Source organism: Clarias gariepinus, chromosome 2 (assembly GCF_024256425.1).
Source record: "Clarias gariepinus isolate MV-2021 ecotype Netherlands chromosome 2, CGAR_prim_01v2, whole genome shotgun sequence".
Taxonomy (NCBI): Eukaryota; Metazoa; Chordata; class Actinopteri; order Siluriformes; family Clariidae; genus Clarias; species Clarias gariepinus.
The window spans coordinates 34,503,012-34,521,252 of NC_071101.1; the positions used below are offsets into that span (position 1 = coordinate 34,503,012).

Here is an 18,241-nt window from a genome sequence, read left to right on the forward strand (position 1 = left end):
ATTAACAGACCGTGTGCAACCAGCATAGGAAGAAGTGCAAAAAGAGCAAATAATGGAAATGTGTTACCAGCATAAACGGTGTGGGAACAATTGATGCTTTGTAGACACTAGGACTTGGCACTATCTTGGGTTTGGGACCGGCACTAGGAGTGCAGACTTTTGGAGTCCCAGTAGCTGGGTTTATGGTGCTTTGGTCATGAACCTACCACATGGCAGAGGAGCGATTCTTTACCACTGAACCAGCAGTGCCCATTTTTATGTATAACAATTTTTTTTAGCAACATCATGCCTTCATTAGTAACAAAGACATATAATACATTTTAACTACTTTTTGTTTATGTATGCATCTTAGTCATGCTGTTTAGTTTTGCTAATAATTACAGGATGTTTTCCACTGGCTTGTTCTTGACCAGTTTCTTCATGCCCTTGTTTTTCTTTACAGAATACATCTCTTTGTCTACAATCTCCTCTTTGATTATAAGCCATGGAGCGAATGGAGCTGAAGAAAGTGAGCACTGAGGCAGATGACGACAGCAACGACAGCTTGGACGATCGCTACGCCGGGCCCATCGACCCCGAGAAGTCCACCATGAACAGGTCAGCAGCCTGAGATCACCCTCTCAGGCTCCACATCATTATGTGGAAAAATCAAAACAAACCCATTAAAAACCAGCAACATACTGTACGTTATGTGTGGCGAAATTAACTTGTTTAGAATGTTCTTAAAAACAAATAACACACTGCACACTGATGAGCTAAGGAACACCAACTTGTGTGAAAGTCAACTATTAAAAGAAGCCTTTACCAGATAAATAAGGAGAGTTTACCACAAGATGTGAATCATCACTAACCACCATGTTAGAGTTTGTAACAAAAGAAATCAGTTTTGGAATAACATTTTATAGACATATAAGATTGATAAGCGTAAAATGAAAATAGTCTACGTCTAAACATCTATAACAACCGACTATCAATTACACTTTTGCAGTCAGTATCTCGATGAAGAGGATGCTGAGAGTCAGAAGTTTCTCACAAATGGAATGATGAAGAAGAAGAAGAAATTTGAGGAGTATCATGAAGAATATGTAAGAAGATCATTAATATTAATATTAGTAATAGTAATGGTAGCATTTACCAAAACCAGTCTCTTTATTCACTTTGGCAAAAAAAAAATACAAATTATTGCACATTAAGATGCTTATGTGCCTCCTAAATCAACACAGTCTTAAGTAAATGTGACGTATTTAATTTCTCTCTGGTTTCTCTCTCCCTGGTACTCTTCCTGCCACAGCACCCAGGTCACGCCTCTTTTGGGATGTCTGTGTTTAATCTCAGTAATGCCATCATGGGAAGTGGAATCCTCGGCCTCTCTTTCGCCATGGCCAACACTGGAATCATCCTCTTTTTGTAAGTGTGCAGCATGTTGGACGTCTGGTCACAGTGGATCAGGATGGTATCTCTCTGTGAGAGCGATCTAGATCATCACGTGAACTGGAGAATTATTCGATTATAGTTTCCTGTACGATGTAAAATACTGCAAGATGGGCCACTCAATCTAAGGCAGAATTACTCAAATGAACTGGTTTGGGATTATAATGGTTGGCCGTGCTACTGAGGCCATCTAATCTAATTTATCTGCAGAATCAGGGAAAGGGATCTTTTAACGTATTTACAGTATAGTGTATTCAAAGAGCATATTGCGTTGTTCAGGCTGCATTCCAATTCAATTTGTGTCACAAATCTGATATTCAGGAATGACTGTCCCCACTGTTATTTGAAAGTGATCAGATCAGATATGGCTCTGTTCAGACTGGCGGCCCCAATCTGACACATTGTCGAGCCATTTGCTTGGGTTACTGTGGTAATGGCACCGGATGGATGGGTCCACTGTAGCACTGTAGTGTTGTGTGATGTCAAATGGTAGTCATTTGTAAAAACACAGATAGTAACAAGAAAGTTAAGAATAGCGTGATCACATCCCCTCAAAGTGCTGTCAGTCGCGTTCAACCATGAAACCATGTCCGACATGTCATGGAAACTATATATATATATATATATATATATATATATATATAAAAGCCTCTAGAAAAAAAATATATATAAAGTAAGCAAAAACAGGGCGGTACTGCCTTGTTTTTGCTTATCTCCTTTATTTTTTTTAGGTTTATGTGACATTAGTTATAAGTGCACAACCTGGCAGAATCGGCTGGGTTTTTTCTTGTTAATGTAACACACACCAGTACTATTTTTGGCTGGGGCACTCCCCCTTGTTGGCCCTGTTCTTCAAACCCTTGCGTTACAGCATGCAGACTGAAGAGGACAGAGGATTTGACATAGAGAGGTAGACACTACGAGAGGACTGCGTTTCCGTGTCTGTTTAAACATTATTGCCTTGAGTGTGCTCTGACTGATTGATGGCAGTCAGCTGGACCACTCATCTCCACTGAACCGCATTCCTCCTATAGCATGAAGTTGAAGAGAACATCTTCATCAATGCTAGATCCAGTTTTCACCTGACTAGCGGGTGGGTCAGCGTTTGGCCTCGTCTCCATCACTCTTCTACTCCCGCCTACTTCAGAGGGCTATTTCTGGTCTGTGTTCGGGCTCCTGGTGCCTGGTAACTCTGGTATCAGTGACAGATACTTAGGGTCTCCCTACGTGTTTTTTTTTCTCTCTTACACTCATACAGTCGGTCATCTTTTCTTTAACACTGTGACAGATATCAGGTAGTTGAGGCAGACAGGATCACACAGGTTGATGTTAGATTGTAAGGGAAGATTGATGGTCTCTACTGAATGGATATAACCCTAATAAGTACAGTCTGTTGACCCATCATGTTTGATAGACTGATATTATTTCTTGAAGGTTAAAAATGTTTATATTGATGTCTGATTTTCTCTTGCAGTATTCTCCTCTTCGCTGTTGCTATTCTGTCACTCTACTCTATTCACCTGCTGCTCGTAACAGCTAAAGAAGGAGGTAATCATTAAGTCACACACACATACAGTACACCCATAAGAACGTAATTGATGTTGTAGGTGTCTTTTTCCAATGGCGAGATAAAGATAAAAATGGTATTGTAGGAGTGTTCTGTCTACTTTGTAAGCATATCTTTTTTTCATTTTTTATTTTTTACCTTCATCAGGCTCTCTTATTTATGAAAAGCTGGGTGAAAGGGCGTTCGGCTGGCCGGGGAAAATGGCTGCATTTGGGTCTATAATCATGCAGAATATTGGAGGTGAGAGGATGAACCACTGTCAAGATCAAAACATGTATCGTTTTCATTTAGTCACGACTATAATGTTAAAGTTACATTTCAGTCTTTACGATGATCTATATCAATGATATAAGCATAAAGAGAATTGGATTGCAATTATTAAATTATCTCTTCCCAGCCATGTCCAGCTACCTGTTCATTGTGAAATATGAGCTGCCGGAGGTAATCCGAGCCTTTCTGGGACTAGAGGAGAGCTCTGGGTGAGTTGTTGCAACATGCTGAACATGCTACCATTATTATTAGTCTGTAACAAGAGCATATATAGTGTTCGAGTATGGGAACAAGTCCTTCGAATGATAAAAATGGGGACGGGGGGGTCAACAATTAGAAATGACAAGTCTGTAAATCCTAAGCAGAGCAGTTTTAGTATCCCATGGCCATTCTCAGCTTGAACAGGAAGAAGTGGCACTTTTTCCATTTAAATGATCAGGCTTTGGCATCCACTGTCTTTAGGTCACGCAACATACAACATGGATTGTTTTGTAAATCTATAACACTGACACTGAGATAGATTGCGATAGATTCCATCACAAGTAATAAAAGTTTAGTTATTGGCTTTTTGCATCTATCCCACACACAATGGTTTTAAAGGTGTACTATGGTTTTGAGAACATGCTTATGGTGATCGCTGTGAGATAAAGTGCTTGCGTGGTTTCTCCTCTGCTGTAGCGAGTGGTATCTAAACGGGAATTACCTGGTTGTGTTTGTGTCTATTGGAATCATCCTACCTCTGGCCCTTCTCAAGAACCTGGGTAAGCCCTGTTTTTCACTCAGTTTGCTAGGTGTGTGTTTGTTGTATACAGTAGATTGTTATTGTGCACATATTCACTTGTGTGTCTTATGTATATTCCCTCATTGTGCAGGTTACCTAGGCTACACCAGTGGCTTCTCTCTCTCATGCATGGTCTTCTTTTTGGGCGTAGTAAGTGCTTATGTTATTATGTGCTTCTTAATGTTTGCATATTAGTTGATTTGTTAAAAAAAAAAAAAAAAAGTTTTCGCTTTCTTCAAAACTGATCTATGATATTGTATGTGTGTGTGTCAGTTGATTTATAAGAAGACCCAGCTCCCCTGTCCGTTGCCATTCTTCTACCATCACTCGGCCAATACGAGTCTAAACGGTTCTTCGCTGATGAATCCGTATGCGTCGCATAACAGTTCAGCTCTGATGGAGTTCTCTCGAGCAGACACGGGCAGCAGTCACCTGGAGCCCCATACTCCCTCTTTACCCGTCTCCAGTGTCCACTACACCCCTCATTCCGATGACGACGAGGACATGTGCACACCTAAATACTTTGTGTTCAACTCCCAGGTGAGGGCTCACGGTTCGATTCATTGATTCATAGGTTTATGTAAAGTATTGCAGTGGAATTGGTTAGGTGGTGATGATTTAACATTACAAATCACTGGATCATGTTAATGCAGTCATTCAATTTAATCAAATTTTCTTGTTTGGTGATGCTCTATATAAGCTAAGAATAATAACTTAATTTGAATAAATGATACTCAAGACGCACACAATCTTGGCTATTACTAGGTGGTATTTCTATGTAAATTTGTCCTGACCCTGTCGCCTTGATATATCTTTGTCTTTTCTTTGCATCCTACTCCAGACTGCATATACTGTACCTATTCTGGCTTTTGCCTTTGTGTGTCACCCAGAAGTCCTTCCCATTTACAGTGAACTCAAAGAGTGAGTTCTTTTTTTTCATATCTCACAATAATAGAAAAATGTTTATTATTTTTAATACTTTTTTTCTTTTTCTTTACAGTCGCAGCCGAAAGAAAATGCAAAATGTATCTAACCTGTCGATTTTGGCCATGCTTATAATGTACATGCTGTCGGCTCTGTTTGGCTACCTCACATTCTACGGTACGTCCTCCTCTCACACACCCAACAAGAGACAGCGTTGGGAGTGACTGTAGTCATCTATGAGATCTTTGTTTGGTGCTGTTCTTCATTCAATTTTGCTTTCTCCTCACTTTTATCTTTTTTCGTTCACACTTTAACAAACAGATAATGTGGAAGCAGAGCTGCTGCACACCTTCACCAAGGTTTATAAGTTTGATACTATGCTTCTGTGTGTGCGTCTCGCCGTGCTGACTGCTGTAACACTCACTGTTCCCATCGTCCTCTTCCCTGTGAGTTCACACACACACACTCACACACACTCAAACAATCACAACTCACAGAGTAATATGGGGTAAATTAATTTATGAAAAATAAAAGCCTCCATATAGAATAGTATAATTATCAGCTAGATGATTTGAAAAAATTAAGTTTCTGTTTATTTTGTGCACATATGTGGTTAAATCTATTAAAAAACCACGTTCAGTAAGCTAAAGGTGCAAGGCAAAAAGAGCTACAGTATCAGGTTTTATAGTTAAGCATGACTGCATTGCTCTTGGTGAGGTTCTTTACCCACACACTGATGATGGACTGAGACAAACTGAATTATCGCAGAAAAACGTTTAACCTCCATGTACTGTTGAATCAAATTGGTGTAAAATTGATAATTGTACATATTTCTTAAGATTTGAATAATAGCCGGTTGTGCATAATGTCTGTGAGATATGATGAGGTCGTAAATGTTCTCTTCTTCCCCGCAAACACCACATAATCATGTCATACAGAAGTACAGCAGCGCAGCTATTTCCAGTAGCACATAATACAAATCTGTGTGTTTTCTCAGTAGCCTAAAAATATACAAGCTGAAGGTCTTGGAAAGTTTGTTAGCGTGTTTTGTGACGAGGTGTTAGAAGCTGCTTGACTTTAAAGGCCCAGCCATGTGGAAATGGTTTGGAAGGGTCAAACAGATCAGGATTGGCTAGGATTAGGTCATATATTGTCCCGCCAGAACAGACCAAAACTGTTTTTTTGCCATTAAAGGAGTTCCTGTGAGGCCAGTGTCTCAGTGAAGCACTGACAATGACGTGAAGCAGGCTCCAATCATGGCAGTAGCATACAGAGAAAACTATCTACCTTGGTGGTATGCAAGCACTAGTAAAAGACCAGGATAAACACATTAGTGTAACAGAAGATAACACAATCCCCAGTGTTGAATTAACACCAAGCAGTGTTTCTATAAGTCTGTTTGGCCTCAAATAAACAGTGAAAATGTTTAATCAACACTGGAGATTTAACTGTGTTCTGCACAATCAAAAGTCTCTTGAACACCCCAAATATGTCAGATTATATAAGAAAATTGGTTTCATCTTAAATCTATCTTATATATTTCTACCTTAACATCCTTGCTATTCTGAAGCTACATGCATGCACACATGCATTAAAAAGAATTGTGAGTAATACTAGATAAACTTTTCTATATCCAAGATTTTTTCATTTGCTATAATGGAATAAACAAAGAACCAGAGCTTGCATGCAAAAGTAAAAAAAAAAACAGTTTTATTATGTTTAAAAAGATAATATGTTTTAGAATATTTATAACCGGAGATTTGGTATTGAATTATGTTTTCAGTAGCTTTTAAATGTATGTGTGACATGTAAGCAAAATGTTGCTAAAGTAGTCAACAGGTTTTTTTTTACTATTTTGTCCTGCCTTAAAGCACACGTTGTTCCTTCTTGAGGCCAATGAATGGCAGCAGTAGCACGTGTCGGTATGACTGTGTGTTTCTCCTTTTGCACCAGACAACATTTCAGCGTTTGGAGAGGGCAGAGAGGGTGAGATCTGTCACTGTGACTGAGGGCCCCACATAGCTGCAGCTATATTGGAGCACTGACAGTAGCAGTAGCAGGGGTTGGTGTTTTTTTTTTTTTTTTTTAAAGGGCCGTTGGTTCTTTCACCCTCACCCTTGCCTGTCCTTACTGTGATCTTTCATTGACATCACATGTTATATGCTGAAAGAGAAAGGGGGACCTGACAGATATCCTCACATGGCCAAAACATATCTTTGTATGGAAATTTGGTGCTTAACGCACTCAAATTGCAACACATAATGTAAATGAGTAACTTCCATACATTCAAAGTATACAAGCTGAAGGTATATCTTTAGACTTGGCACCACGGGACTGTTAAGTTAAAAAGGGTTAGTGCCCTGTCCAGGGTGTACCTCATGCTCTAAGTCTCCTGGGACATGTTCCAGGCCCCACATGAAACTGTATACAGAAGTAAGCAATACAGACAATGAGTGAGCTAGTTTTTTAAGCAAAGTTTTGTTTGCGTTTTTTTAATATAGATGGAGCTGTAAATATAATGCCCCCAGTAATGTCTATATATATATATATATATATATATATATATATATAAAATGCCTAGGGGGCATTATTGCGCAACCAGATCCGGACCTTATGAGTCTGATCAGAATATGTTATTTTTTTAATGCATTATTCTTTTTCGTCACAGCCTATGAATTTGCCATGGAAAAAAATCTGAAATGTCCACTGGGGGGTGCTAGTGTGTGTGTTGTTTACTCGCACTCTCGCTCATGGCTTTATGCTTGTCAGGGTCTCTGTGGATATTGAACCAGGATTCCACTCTGGTCCATTTCAGCATGTCAGGACATCATTTACACACACACACACAGAGTGAACAAGGCCATATGAAAGGTGTAGTGACACATGTGAAAGTTGTTTGCATCATATGGAATATAACAGCCCTTGGTGTTAAAGGCTGCCGATATAGCAGTACAGCACTAACACCAGCTTTATGGCCAAGAATCGGTCGTTTCAACAAGCATCAACCACCTTCTGTCTCAATTATGTGGTTAGATTGGCGTGACTCCAGTATGATCATGTGATGACAAAAGGACACCGGGACTCGTCTATGAGGCCGCCATGGCTGCAGGCATGCGCATAGAAGATCTGTGAGGGGGGGGGGACTGTAGACGGTGCGGGTGAGTGGAATATTCCACTGTAGTGATCAGGTGCTGGGCAGACTGTGTGTGTGTGGGTGAGTGAGTGCGAGTGACCTTGCCAGGCATTAGACAATGCAATAGCGCTCGGCTGCCACATGGAGTGCTACAAGAACTACATTTGTTTTTCAACAGTGTAAATTAGGTTCTTTGCTGTAATCACAGGACTAAAAAGGATCAAATATAGGCTGACTTTTAAGTCTTCTCTATTTAAAGCAACAGGATTTAAACTAGATGTTTGTACACTTATCATTGAGTATAGGATAAGTAATGAAACACCTTAACCACAAGTCAGATCTACTAGTTTTACCTACTAATATTACATGGATGACTGAGAAACGTCTATTCTTATCCACGTCATCCTATGAAGTTAGCACAGATGTAGTGATCATGTTCTGGTATTGTAATCCAGTTTGCATGCTGCATGTTAGAAATCTAGAGCTTTTTAGACAAAAAGAGTAGACGAAGGCATTTTGATACTAAGGGCAGGATGTATATGAAGCACATTGTGCTTTCTTGGCAATCCACGACCTTTGCATTTCTGAAAGGTCAGAGAGAAAAACAAAGAGAGATTACATTTGCTGTGTCTCCAGACTGCGGAGTCCTTGGCTTAGTACCAGTGATAAAGAATGATAAAAATGTTTCTCATGGACAGGATGACACATGTTCTTCACCGGGCTTGCTTTTTTTGCCACTAGTAAAAAAAAATTAAAAGAGAGTTTAGCAACTGGGACACAACCTGAACATGCTATTTATTAACAGTATTTAGTACTATTGTCTAAGAAATAAAACTGGCCAAATTGGCTTATAGTAAATTATGATTATGTTGTAAATTTGGAACTTTACACTTTTTAAAGCTTGTAAAACCGAATAGGAAGCCGCGTTATTGAAAAGCATGTTTCATGAAATTTCTACTATAGATTCCGTCAATAAGGAGAGTACCTTGCTCCCAAGCAATGGGAATTCATTCTAAATTTGTCCTCAGCTCATACCAGTCACTGGCTCTTTTTTTGGATGTCATGTAGAAAATTGCTGAGAGATGAGGATGTCGTTTAATTGATACTGAATATATCTTCTTTTGGAATTTGAGATGTTAGCCTTGCCGTTACAGCAGATGGATTAACTTTCTAGCTAAGCCATAGAGCACTAAAACCGGCTTTAGTTTAGGATTAAGACGCACCCATTCCAGCAACGCATTGTTGATTATTATAAAGCAAAGTGTAGCCTAGTTTTAGTCAATTCCATTAATTCCTGATTATATCAGATCTCCCTTTCTTAATGAGTGTACCTGAATAAATTCCAATATGTTACCACTGGAGTCTAATATTGCAGTGCCCTGTTGCCCCATGCTCCACTTTCTTAGTAGCTGGCAGAGGAGAGAGAGAGAGAGAGAAAGAAAGAGAGAGTATAGATCACTGGTAATAATCTGGGAGTCATGCCAGCATGGTGAGATATTGTTATTGGATAAAGGTGTGTGTGAGAATGTGAGATCAGTTTTCCTTACCTAAGCAGTTATTATAGCTTTGTGACAAACCCCATTTATTAGTCAGACTGAACCATAGTAACTTAAAACCAGGAACTCTGTGGCATTACACCTCTGTTCATTAATGTGTACGGCAAATAAGGCACATCTTTATGCACTGAACATACAACTATAAATAATTCATTAATGAAGTGATGAGTAAATAAATGTCTTTGTGTTGCTCTGGAAGATGCCACATTTCTCATTTTCATAAACTATTACATTTTGCGTACATCAAAGCGTATTCACTGATGTTTTAATGCTTTATATAAAATTATTAAAAGATGATTAACAGCATCAGTTAAACCCAAGTAATAACAAGTGAGAAGTTTGTTTCTGTTAATATTTTTATATCACATGTAATTGAAACAAAACAAAAAACTTTGACACCATAAATATGCAAATCGCATAGAAACTAGATAAAGATCACCTGTGTGAATACAAAGACTCTCTGTTTGTTACCAGTAGATGCCAAATTTTTAGGTCCAGAGCAACCAAAATGTCACCCCCTTACGCAGACGGAGTCGCAGGCCTTAAATCCAAAAAGCCCTTCAAGAGAGAGGAACACTGGTATCAGGCTGCTACAAATACAACCCACACATAGCTGAGAAAGAGGAAAAGAGATAAAAAATACACTTTAATGATTATCGATAAAATGTTTTACAAGAGTCCTTAAAAGAGGTTCTTTAGGGCAAACCAAAGAGGCATTTATTATTTTCCATAAGTGTTTTTTTTCCCCATATTTAACCTTTAGATTTATATTGCTCATTCTCATTACACACCCTTTTTAATAATTTCACTAGAGCTAGTCATAGTTCCTGAATAACACGCTTTACAGTTAGTAATTGACCAATCAGATTAGAGTCTAAGGGTTGCATTAATCATATTTAGTTTATCGGTTCACTCTGTGAACCTTGCCCAAATTCCTTTTATCTGTAGTAAGTTTTTAGTGTCACTATAATGATGCAGATATGAAATGAAATCCTTGACAATAAGGCAATAAAAAATGTCTTGTTTGGTGGAAGTACTAAGTCATATTAATGCTAGTTTAGTATTTCAGTGATTTCTAATTTAAATATATCCTCCTTTTTCGAAAATGCTGTGTAATTCTCTTAAGTACGTACTTCGCTAACTCCACTAAATGTTTCAGGTAATGAAATGTTGGTTCAGGACAGGGTGTCTTTGCTCTCAATGGGCTCCCTAAAATGGCTTGCTCTAGACAATAAACTGTCTGCACCACATCAAAAGCCATGCCACTCCCCCAGTGAGTTGAACTGGCTGATGCAACTCCCTGAGGACGTTTCACAGCATTGTGGGGGTGTGCGCACATGCAAAAGAGTTTGTGTGTGTGTTTTGTGATTGTGTGGTTCCTCTTAACCTCCTGCTGGTGAACTTTCCCCCAGTGCATTAGTTTTCCCAGGCAAGTGTGTTGAGCTTCTCATTCCTAGTCCCGTGACCTGGATCGAGTTGATTAGCTTTGCTCTGTTAGCCACCTCCTGCTACCTGGGTTTATGCACAGAACATAAACCCAAGCCTAGTTGTGTGTGAATATACAATTTAAGTTTTGATATGATGCTATTGACTGTATAAATATGTGTTCCACTTCTACCTGTAGTGGCGTTTAGCATTTTAGCTAGTAGGTGAGCTTGGTAAGCTTCGTATCATTTATACTGTACATCGCAAGTGCACGTTTTGTTTAATACCTTCTTAGCTACTGTATGTAAAACACAACCTGGTATTTTAAACGAGTTAGTTTTCATATCGGAAGCAAGTTGCTATAGCTAGCTTAGCCAACAACTATCTAGCAAATTAAAAAGCCTTAATATGTAATGTTCACTATTTACGTTTATACATGAATAGTTGAATGTCATGGAAAACAATAAACTATAGCAAATCAGCTTTCATTTTACAGCATCGTCAGTTTCCTCTTCTACTAGTTTCAGTTTAAATTGTTGTACATAACAACAGCTCCCTATCATAGTCGCCTCCTGAGGTTTATAACATTATAGTAATAGCAGACAGAACTTGACTACGTAAGGGCAGCTTCACACACAGCGCGTACACAACCCTCTTGTACACAAAAATCGCTTGTGTAACTTTTGCATTTTTATTTCTCTGCTTCACCACAGTGCTCGCACTACAATATCCCACATAGTATATTGCACAAGATCCAAATCACATTATGTTCTAGTGGAAGCATCCTTTATCTTGGCTTCAGCATTCTCAAAAATTGAGAATTTAAACCACTTTTACAGATAGTATCTTGACTTTTCTTCACTGAAAGAAGTAACGCGACTGGATCATCATAATGATATCGGTCTTTGCTCAAAAATCTGATATCTTATTTTTTAAAAAAGGTTATATAGTTGTTTTCATATTTAACGTTGTGTTTTAGACAACCTTCAAATTTGCCAAAATAAGTACAAGTCCAAAAATGGTGTTTTATCACATATTGCATCAAACTGTTCACATGGATGTGATCTATCTTATTTAATGAGCATTGTAATAAAAACTTTTAGTTTACCTGCTCTTGTAAACCATCTTATTTTTTTGAACTCATTATATTTTATTGTTCAAGAAAAATAAGTTTTTAGGCTCATTGTATTTTATTATTCTGGAACCCCAGTTATGGAAGGCATGCAATGCTCCCTTCTAAGTTATAAGCTCAACATTCCTCTTGAATTACAGTTCCCACAGATGATAACTACTACAATGGAAATAGGCTTTGTATTCTCAGAATTATGGAGTATCTTTGTCCTTGTTAATATGAAAGGGATTATCTTTAAAATGAAAAAGTTAATAAAATGCCCTGTATGGATTACTTAAATATTCTCTTGCTTTATTTCTCCAAAATGGTTTTATTACACTGAAAATCTCTGTGGGTTTTCCTAATTTAACTGTTTGCTTTTAATTTGTTTTTAAAAGACCACATAAAATCATATCTTCCTGTCCTCACAGAGGGGTAAATGTAAATTTTCCGAAACTTTTCAAATGTTTAATTTATTTAATTATTTATTAATTTATTTAAGCAATACACCATGACTTACATCCTTAATGCTCTCCGATATTAATATTTGCCTGTATTTTAATATTTTTAGATTCGCTCTTCTATCAACACGCTGCTCTTTGCTGAGCAAGAATTTAGCTGGATCCGACATATGCTAATTGCCGCCGCCATCTTGATTTTCAACAACCTCCTCGTCATCTTTGTCCCAACAATCAGAGATATTTTCGGCTTTATAGGTAAGTTTTTCTGAGTACTCTGTGTTTTTTAAAGTTACCTTTCTTTGGATTTGCGTGTCATTCACAAGCCGTAGACTGGACAGTTTGTTTTGATGATATAGCTTTTTTCACAGCAAAAAGTTAGCAGAACCAAAATGATCTGTATATCTAGCTAGCAGGGTAGTTCCACTGCTACTGTGGATGTTTTGCACAGACTCAGCCTTAGTCTCACACAGATTTTACTTATATTTACATTTTCCTCATTTGGTTATCCAGTGCGACCGAGGTAAGTGTCTAGCTCAAGAATCCAACAGTGGCAACTTATCATCAATAGCAACTTTGCAAAAGTTCTCCCAAATTAAATCTCCATGTTTAGTGATTTCTTCATTTCAATTCTGTTGATCATTATTAGTAGGAGTAGTCGTCTTGAGTATAACTGAGTCTTAGCAATATTATTACATGGAACTGTAGCCACACAGACATGCACTTGAAGGTTAAATCTGGCTCTTTCGAAACATGCCGGATATTTCAGAAGTATTGCAGAAGCATTTAAATAAGCTGACCTGACATCTGAAGTTGTTCTGTAGTCCTCTATAGTCCTTTATACTGGTTCTTATACCTTGACATGATGTTCAGAACTTTATGTACTACTTATACTGTACGCACACCTGCCATACTGAGGTTGTTCGAGTATCTGTTTGTAGAATGTTTTAGAAGTATTCTAAATGATCTTAACGTGTACGGTATAATACTGACATGATGACACATATCTTAATGCTCCAGGGTCCTCTGCTGCCACCATGCTTATCTTCATCCTACCTGCTGCCTTCTACCTGCGCCTGGTGAAGAGTGTACCATTCAGGTCCACCCAGAAAATATCAGTAAGTTTGCCTTCTCTACTACTCTAACTTGATTTGCAACACTACACCGACATGCTAGCTTTTAATCACATTCAAATGCATTTAATTTTGGACTTTTATGATGTTATGGTCACTTGGAAATATTGTGAATTTATCTGAATTTTGCCTTATGTCCACAGGCAGCCATTTTTCTGATAGTGGGCATCATCTTTATGATTGGCAGCTTGTCTCTCATCATTCTTGACTGGATCCACAACCCTCCTGGATCTGCAAATGGCCATTAACCTTCCCTGCCTGACGTCCCCATTAATGCAGACTGAGGGTTAATATGTAAGCATGTGATGTAATGGACACGTTCCAGAAGACACCCTCTCGGCATTACAGCATTACAAACAGACCTTCACCCAACGTGTTCTCTTTGCCTCTCTATGTCTTTATGTTCTCCCAATTTCCTCACACGTCATGTTTTAACACCGAGCATACCGCACTCTTAGCGGATGTAGTTGCGAAACTCCAGCCGCACACAGAGTGTCAGTGCTCGCCTCTAGGAGATTTGGAACGATAAAGAGAGAGGGAAGCAAAAACAAGTCTGAACTGACTGCCTCAGATACTGCAGAAGAAAAGGCTGTCATGGTGCTTCAGGAGTTCATCCTCATGATGGATAAACAGCACTTCTGGGTTGTGTTTAAGATTCTTATGTATGTTCACAGACAGGCGCAAACAACACAAACACACGTGCTCCCCCCATACTCCCAACCCCACCCCCACCCCCCGCTGGCACCAGTAGGCTTTTAAACACCAGGGAGCTTTTTAGTCTGTAATTTCTGTTTTAGGAAAAGAAAAAAAAAGGTTGCTTTTTATTTATAGTCATTTGATCAGTTTTTTAAGGTGTTTGAATTACAAAGGAAATGTCCATTATTATCATCATCATTATTATTATTATAGATTATGGACAAAACATTCTCTCAAGGTTCCAAGAGATGCAAGGACGTGTCAGATCTCCGTCGCGTGCATCGCATTTACTCTGTAATGCTAGAACAAAACCGCTGCAGACGGCCTCTATGCAAGATAATGTGAAATTCCTCAATTAAATTAAAGCAAAAAGAAGCGCCTTGGGGATCCTCTCCCTAAATGCTGAGTGTGAATCTTAAACATCCGGCTTCATTCCAGCTCTGATACTGTCATACAGTACCACACAAAAATAGGACAGCTGGCTCTGACCTTTTTTGGCTTTAGGTGAAATCTGAGAGCTTGATGCCAGAATGGGCTTCATGCTATTAGTCATCAGCCACTTTGTGAACAGTACCAGTACAAGTATATAGTGAAAGGTAAAGGGTTCGTACTCTTCACTTATGCTGGTTCTCGGTTCTGCAAAACCTACACCGAGAGAGTAAAAACGGTCAGAGAAGGTTAGAAGAATGCCTCAGTATTTTGAACCGTACTGTACAGATAATGTGATGGCAAACATGAACTGCCTGTTTCTTATTGGGATAATTTGCTGAATCGTTTAGAGTTATGCTGTGAATCAAGGCAGCTTTCACCTCTTTTAAATCCTTTTTTTTCTGATATCCTTTTAGAGTAAAGTAATTCCCAAACATAGAAAATATTGTAAAGTGTCTTAATTATTTCATCTTTCAAAAATGTCTTTTTTTGCACAGATTTGTAGTCATCCCATTTGCCCCGCTCTCGTTTATCCTTTATTGTGCCTCGCCACTGTAAAGGTTTCAGTCGTGTCAGAATGGAGTTGTGTACAGAGACCATTAGACAAACCAAACACTGCTGATTTCAATATTTTGTGCTGATATTTTTTCTTGTTTGTTTGTTTTTGTTGTTCCTATCCAGCCAAAGTGGACAGTATTTATAGATCGTTTGTTGATCTACATAGATATAGACAGATATTTCAAATGAAATGGTATATTTTGTGCATGTTTTGGATCATGGTCTTTTTTGACAGCTGTATATTCTTTGTAAATAATTTGCTATAAGGTGTACACTTACTGGGTTCTTCAGGATAAGGAGGGATATCATCTCAAGTGTTTACTGATACAGTTTAACTCTTTTGTATCTTAGCCCTGTTTGTTAGTCGACTAACTTCTTTCTTTCTTCTTTTTTCTTTCTTTCTTTCTTTCTTTCTTTCTATCTTTCTATTTTTTCTTGATTTGTAAATTTTGTGATAAAAAATATTGTATTTCTATTATTTAGTGTCCTGCTTGGCTATTTTTATGAATGAACACAAAACTGAAGCATTTTTAACCTCTCTTGTTTTTTAATTCTTGATGGTACATAACAAAAACGTAAATGGCTGTATTGCATATGGATGAAGATCATCTTTTGCTCGTCCCTATCTCAATTTTCTATACTTTTTTTGTATGCCCTATATAATGTCTTTATGATGTATCCTGGGGCAGGGTCCAGTCCGCCTCTGAAACAGAGGATAAACACTGATGCTTTTTGCTTACTGTAAGTCAGGCTGTAGTCACTCATGTCTTGCACGCTTATGTGTATGCTTAGTGTTTGATGTCATGGTCATACTGGATGGGCTTTAGCTTTGTGCCTTGACGTTTCCTCAGGTCTTTTAAAGGGAGTCCAGCTTCATTTGTGGAAGGGTCCCATACAGATTTTCCTCTAATACCTCAGGATTGTTTTGGATATTTATTGCTGTACTTTGATTTTCAAAAGCGCTGACCGTGACACAAAGCTCAAACCCAGGAGCCCCTCCACAGATGAAGCTTAACCCCCCACAGCTAAAGCTCTACTTCTCTCTCCAACTGTTCTACCTGAGTGCCATCTGACCCACAGGGAGCAGTTGCATGCCATTGGCTGAGCCGACTCCGCTTCCTGTGGATCAACCATGATTTGCATATTTATGGTGTCAAAGGGTTTTTGTATCATTGAAGGTGTTTCAGTCATATGTAATATAAAAATAAAAACAGAAACAAATCAAAATTAGTTGCTTTTACTTGTGTTGGTGTTAAACTGATGCCGTTAACTAACATCTTTAAATAATTGTACTTTAAAGCATTGAATATGCTTTGATGTGCTAAAACAATTTACTAGTTAATGAAAACGAGGTGTGTCGCATAATTCAGCACAATGCAAAGACAAATCTATTTATTCATCACCTACTTATGTACTTAAGTTATATTTGTTTGTTCGATGCATGAAGGAAGGTGTGTTCCTTATTTGACATAAACATTCATGAACAAAGGTGTAATGCCATAGTTCCTAGTTTCAAATTACTATGTTCTATTCTGACTAATAAATAGTGTTCATTCCAAAGCAATAATAACTGTTCAGGTAGCGGAAACTGATCTCTCTCGCACACATACATAAACCTTTACACTATCCGTGTGAGATGAAACCATGACGTTGGCCGGTGTGGTTTACAATCATGACTAAACTAATCTATTGTTTAAAAGTTCACGCATGCATGGCACACTATGAGCATGTGCAAAAGTACAACTAATTATGTGAAACTAGCAACATTTTATACCAAGGTGGTGCTTTTCTGCTTGTTCATTTTGTCCATGTCTTGGACACCCAGAAACTAATTAGTTGAACATTAGAAACTTTAACTAGTTTAGATCTACTACTAGGTTAGACTTAATATTTTTGACCCCATTGATCACTATTTGACCATTTGACACAAATCTCATCTACAGATAAGTCCCTCCCCTGGCACATGTCTTATTTGATAGATCATTATCAGTTGGTTAATGTAAATGATGACTTCATTAAACATTGACATGTAAGGTTCGATATTCTGCAAGATTCTGTTTGAGGTCTACTATATTTTTTTCCATATATGCTACTTCTGGGTTAAATTATCATTGTTATGCTGATTACACAGTCATGTGCAAAAGTTAGTACCCCTCTTTTAATTATATGGGTTTTTTTTTAACAATAAAAAAAATCACCTAATCATTGCAGGTCTTAGTATTCCGATGACAACTTTTTTCACCCTGCCATTATTTATCTAACAAAAAAGCCAAAAAGGAAAAAATACATGTGGGCAATACTAAGGATTCCTGCTTCCTCAGGATTTAAGATAGTAAGTTGCAGCCAGCTGCTGAGCCGACTCCTATAAAAGCGGAAGTTTTGGCAGTTTTTAGGTCTTGATCATTTAGGCCAAGAGGCAAAAATGTAAGAAGTGGGCTTGAAGAAGCAATTGTTGCTGCACATTAGTCTGAAAACTGTTATAAAAACATTTCCAAACAATGTGGAGTTTAACAGGATACAGTGAAAAAGATTATTCACAAGTGGAAAGCATTTAACACAGTTGCCAACCTTCCCAGGAGTAGACATCCCGGCACATTCACACCAAGGTCAGGCCTTTGTTTGGAAGGGTTGCCTGGAAAAAGCCTCTTCTGTCTAAAAAGGATATGGAAGCACATCTGAGGTTAGCAAAACTGCATTTGAACCAAGCACAGTGACTCTTAAACAATGTCCTATGAACAGATGAGACCAAAGTGGAGTTGTTTGGCCATG

The 18,241-nt window shown here is 38.2% G+C and overlaps 1 protein-coding gene across 1 annotated transcript; it reads left to right on the plus strand.

Annotated features, from left to right (window-relative positions):
• The first annotated feature begins 445 nt into the window (after positions 1–445).
• Positions 446–16,702, plus strand: slc38a4 (solute carrier family 38 member 4). The gene is made up of 15 exons (XM_053486087.1): positions 446–597; positions 989–1,085; positions 1,292–1,407; positions 2,906–2,979; positions 3,146–3,238; positions 3,396–3,477; positions 3,947–4,029; positions 4,141–4,199; positions 4,323–4,589; positions 4,891–4,970; positions 5,050–5,150; positions 5,295–5,419; positions 12,770–12,914; positions 13,677–13,774; positions 13,933–16,702. The coding sequence occupies exons 1-15, from the start codon at positions 485–487 to the stop codon at positions 14,035–14,037; spliced, it is 1,638 nt and encodes a 545-aa protein (XP_053342062.1). The 5' UTR covers positions 446–484; the 3' UTR covers positions 14,038–16,702.
• The last annotated feature ends 1,539 nt before the right edge of the window (positions 16,703–18,241 follow it).

Bases quoted from the DNA above. Each gene is read 5' to 3' on its own strand.
- slc38a4 (XM_053486087.1), top strand. From the start codon at position 485: ATGGAGCGAATGGAGCTGAAGAAAGTGAGCACTGAGGCAGATGACGAC. The intron at 3,478-3,946 runs GTGAGTTGTTGC...CCTCTGCTGTAG, and splicing joins GGACTAGAGGAGAGCTCTGG to CGAGTGGTATCTAAACGGGA. The intron at 4,971-5,049 runs GTGAGTTCTTTT...TTTTCTTTACAG, and splicing joins ATTTACAGTGAACTCAAAGA to TCGCAGCCGAAAGAAAATGC.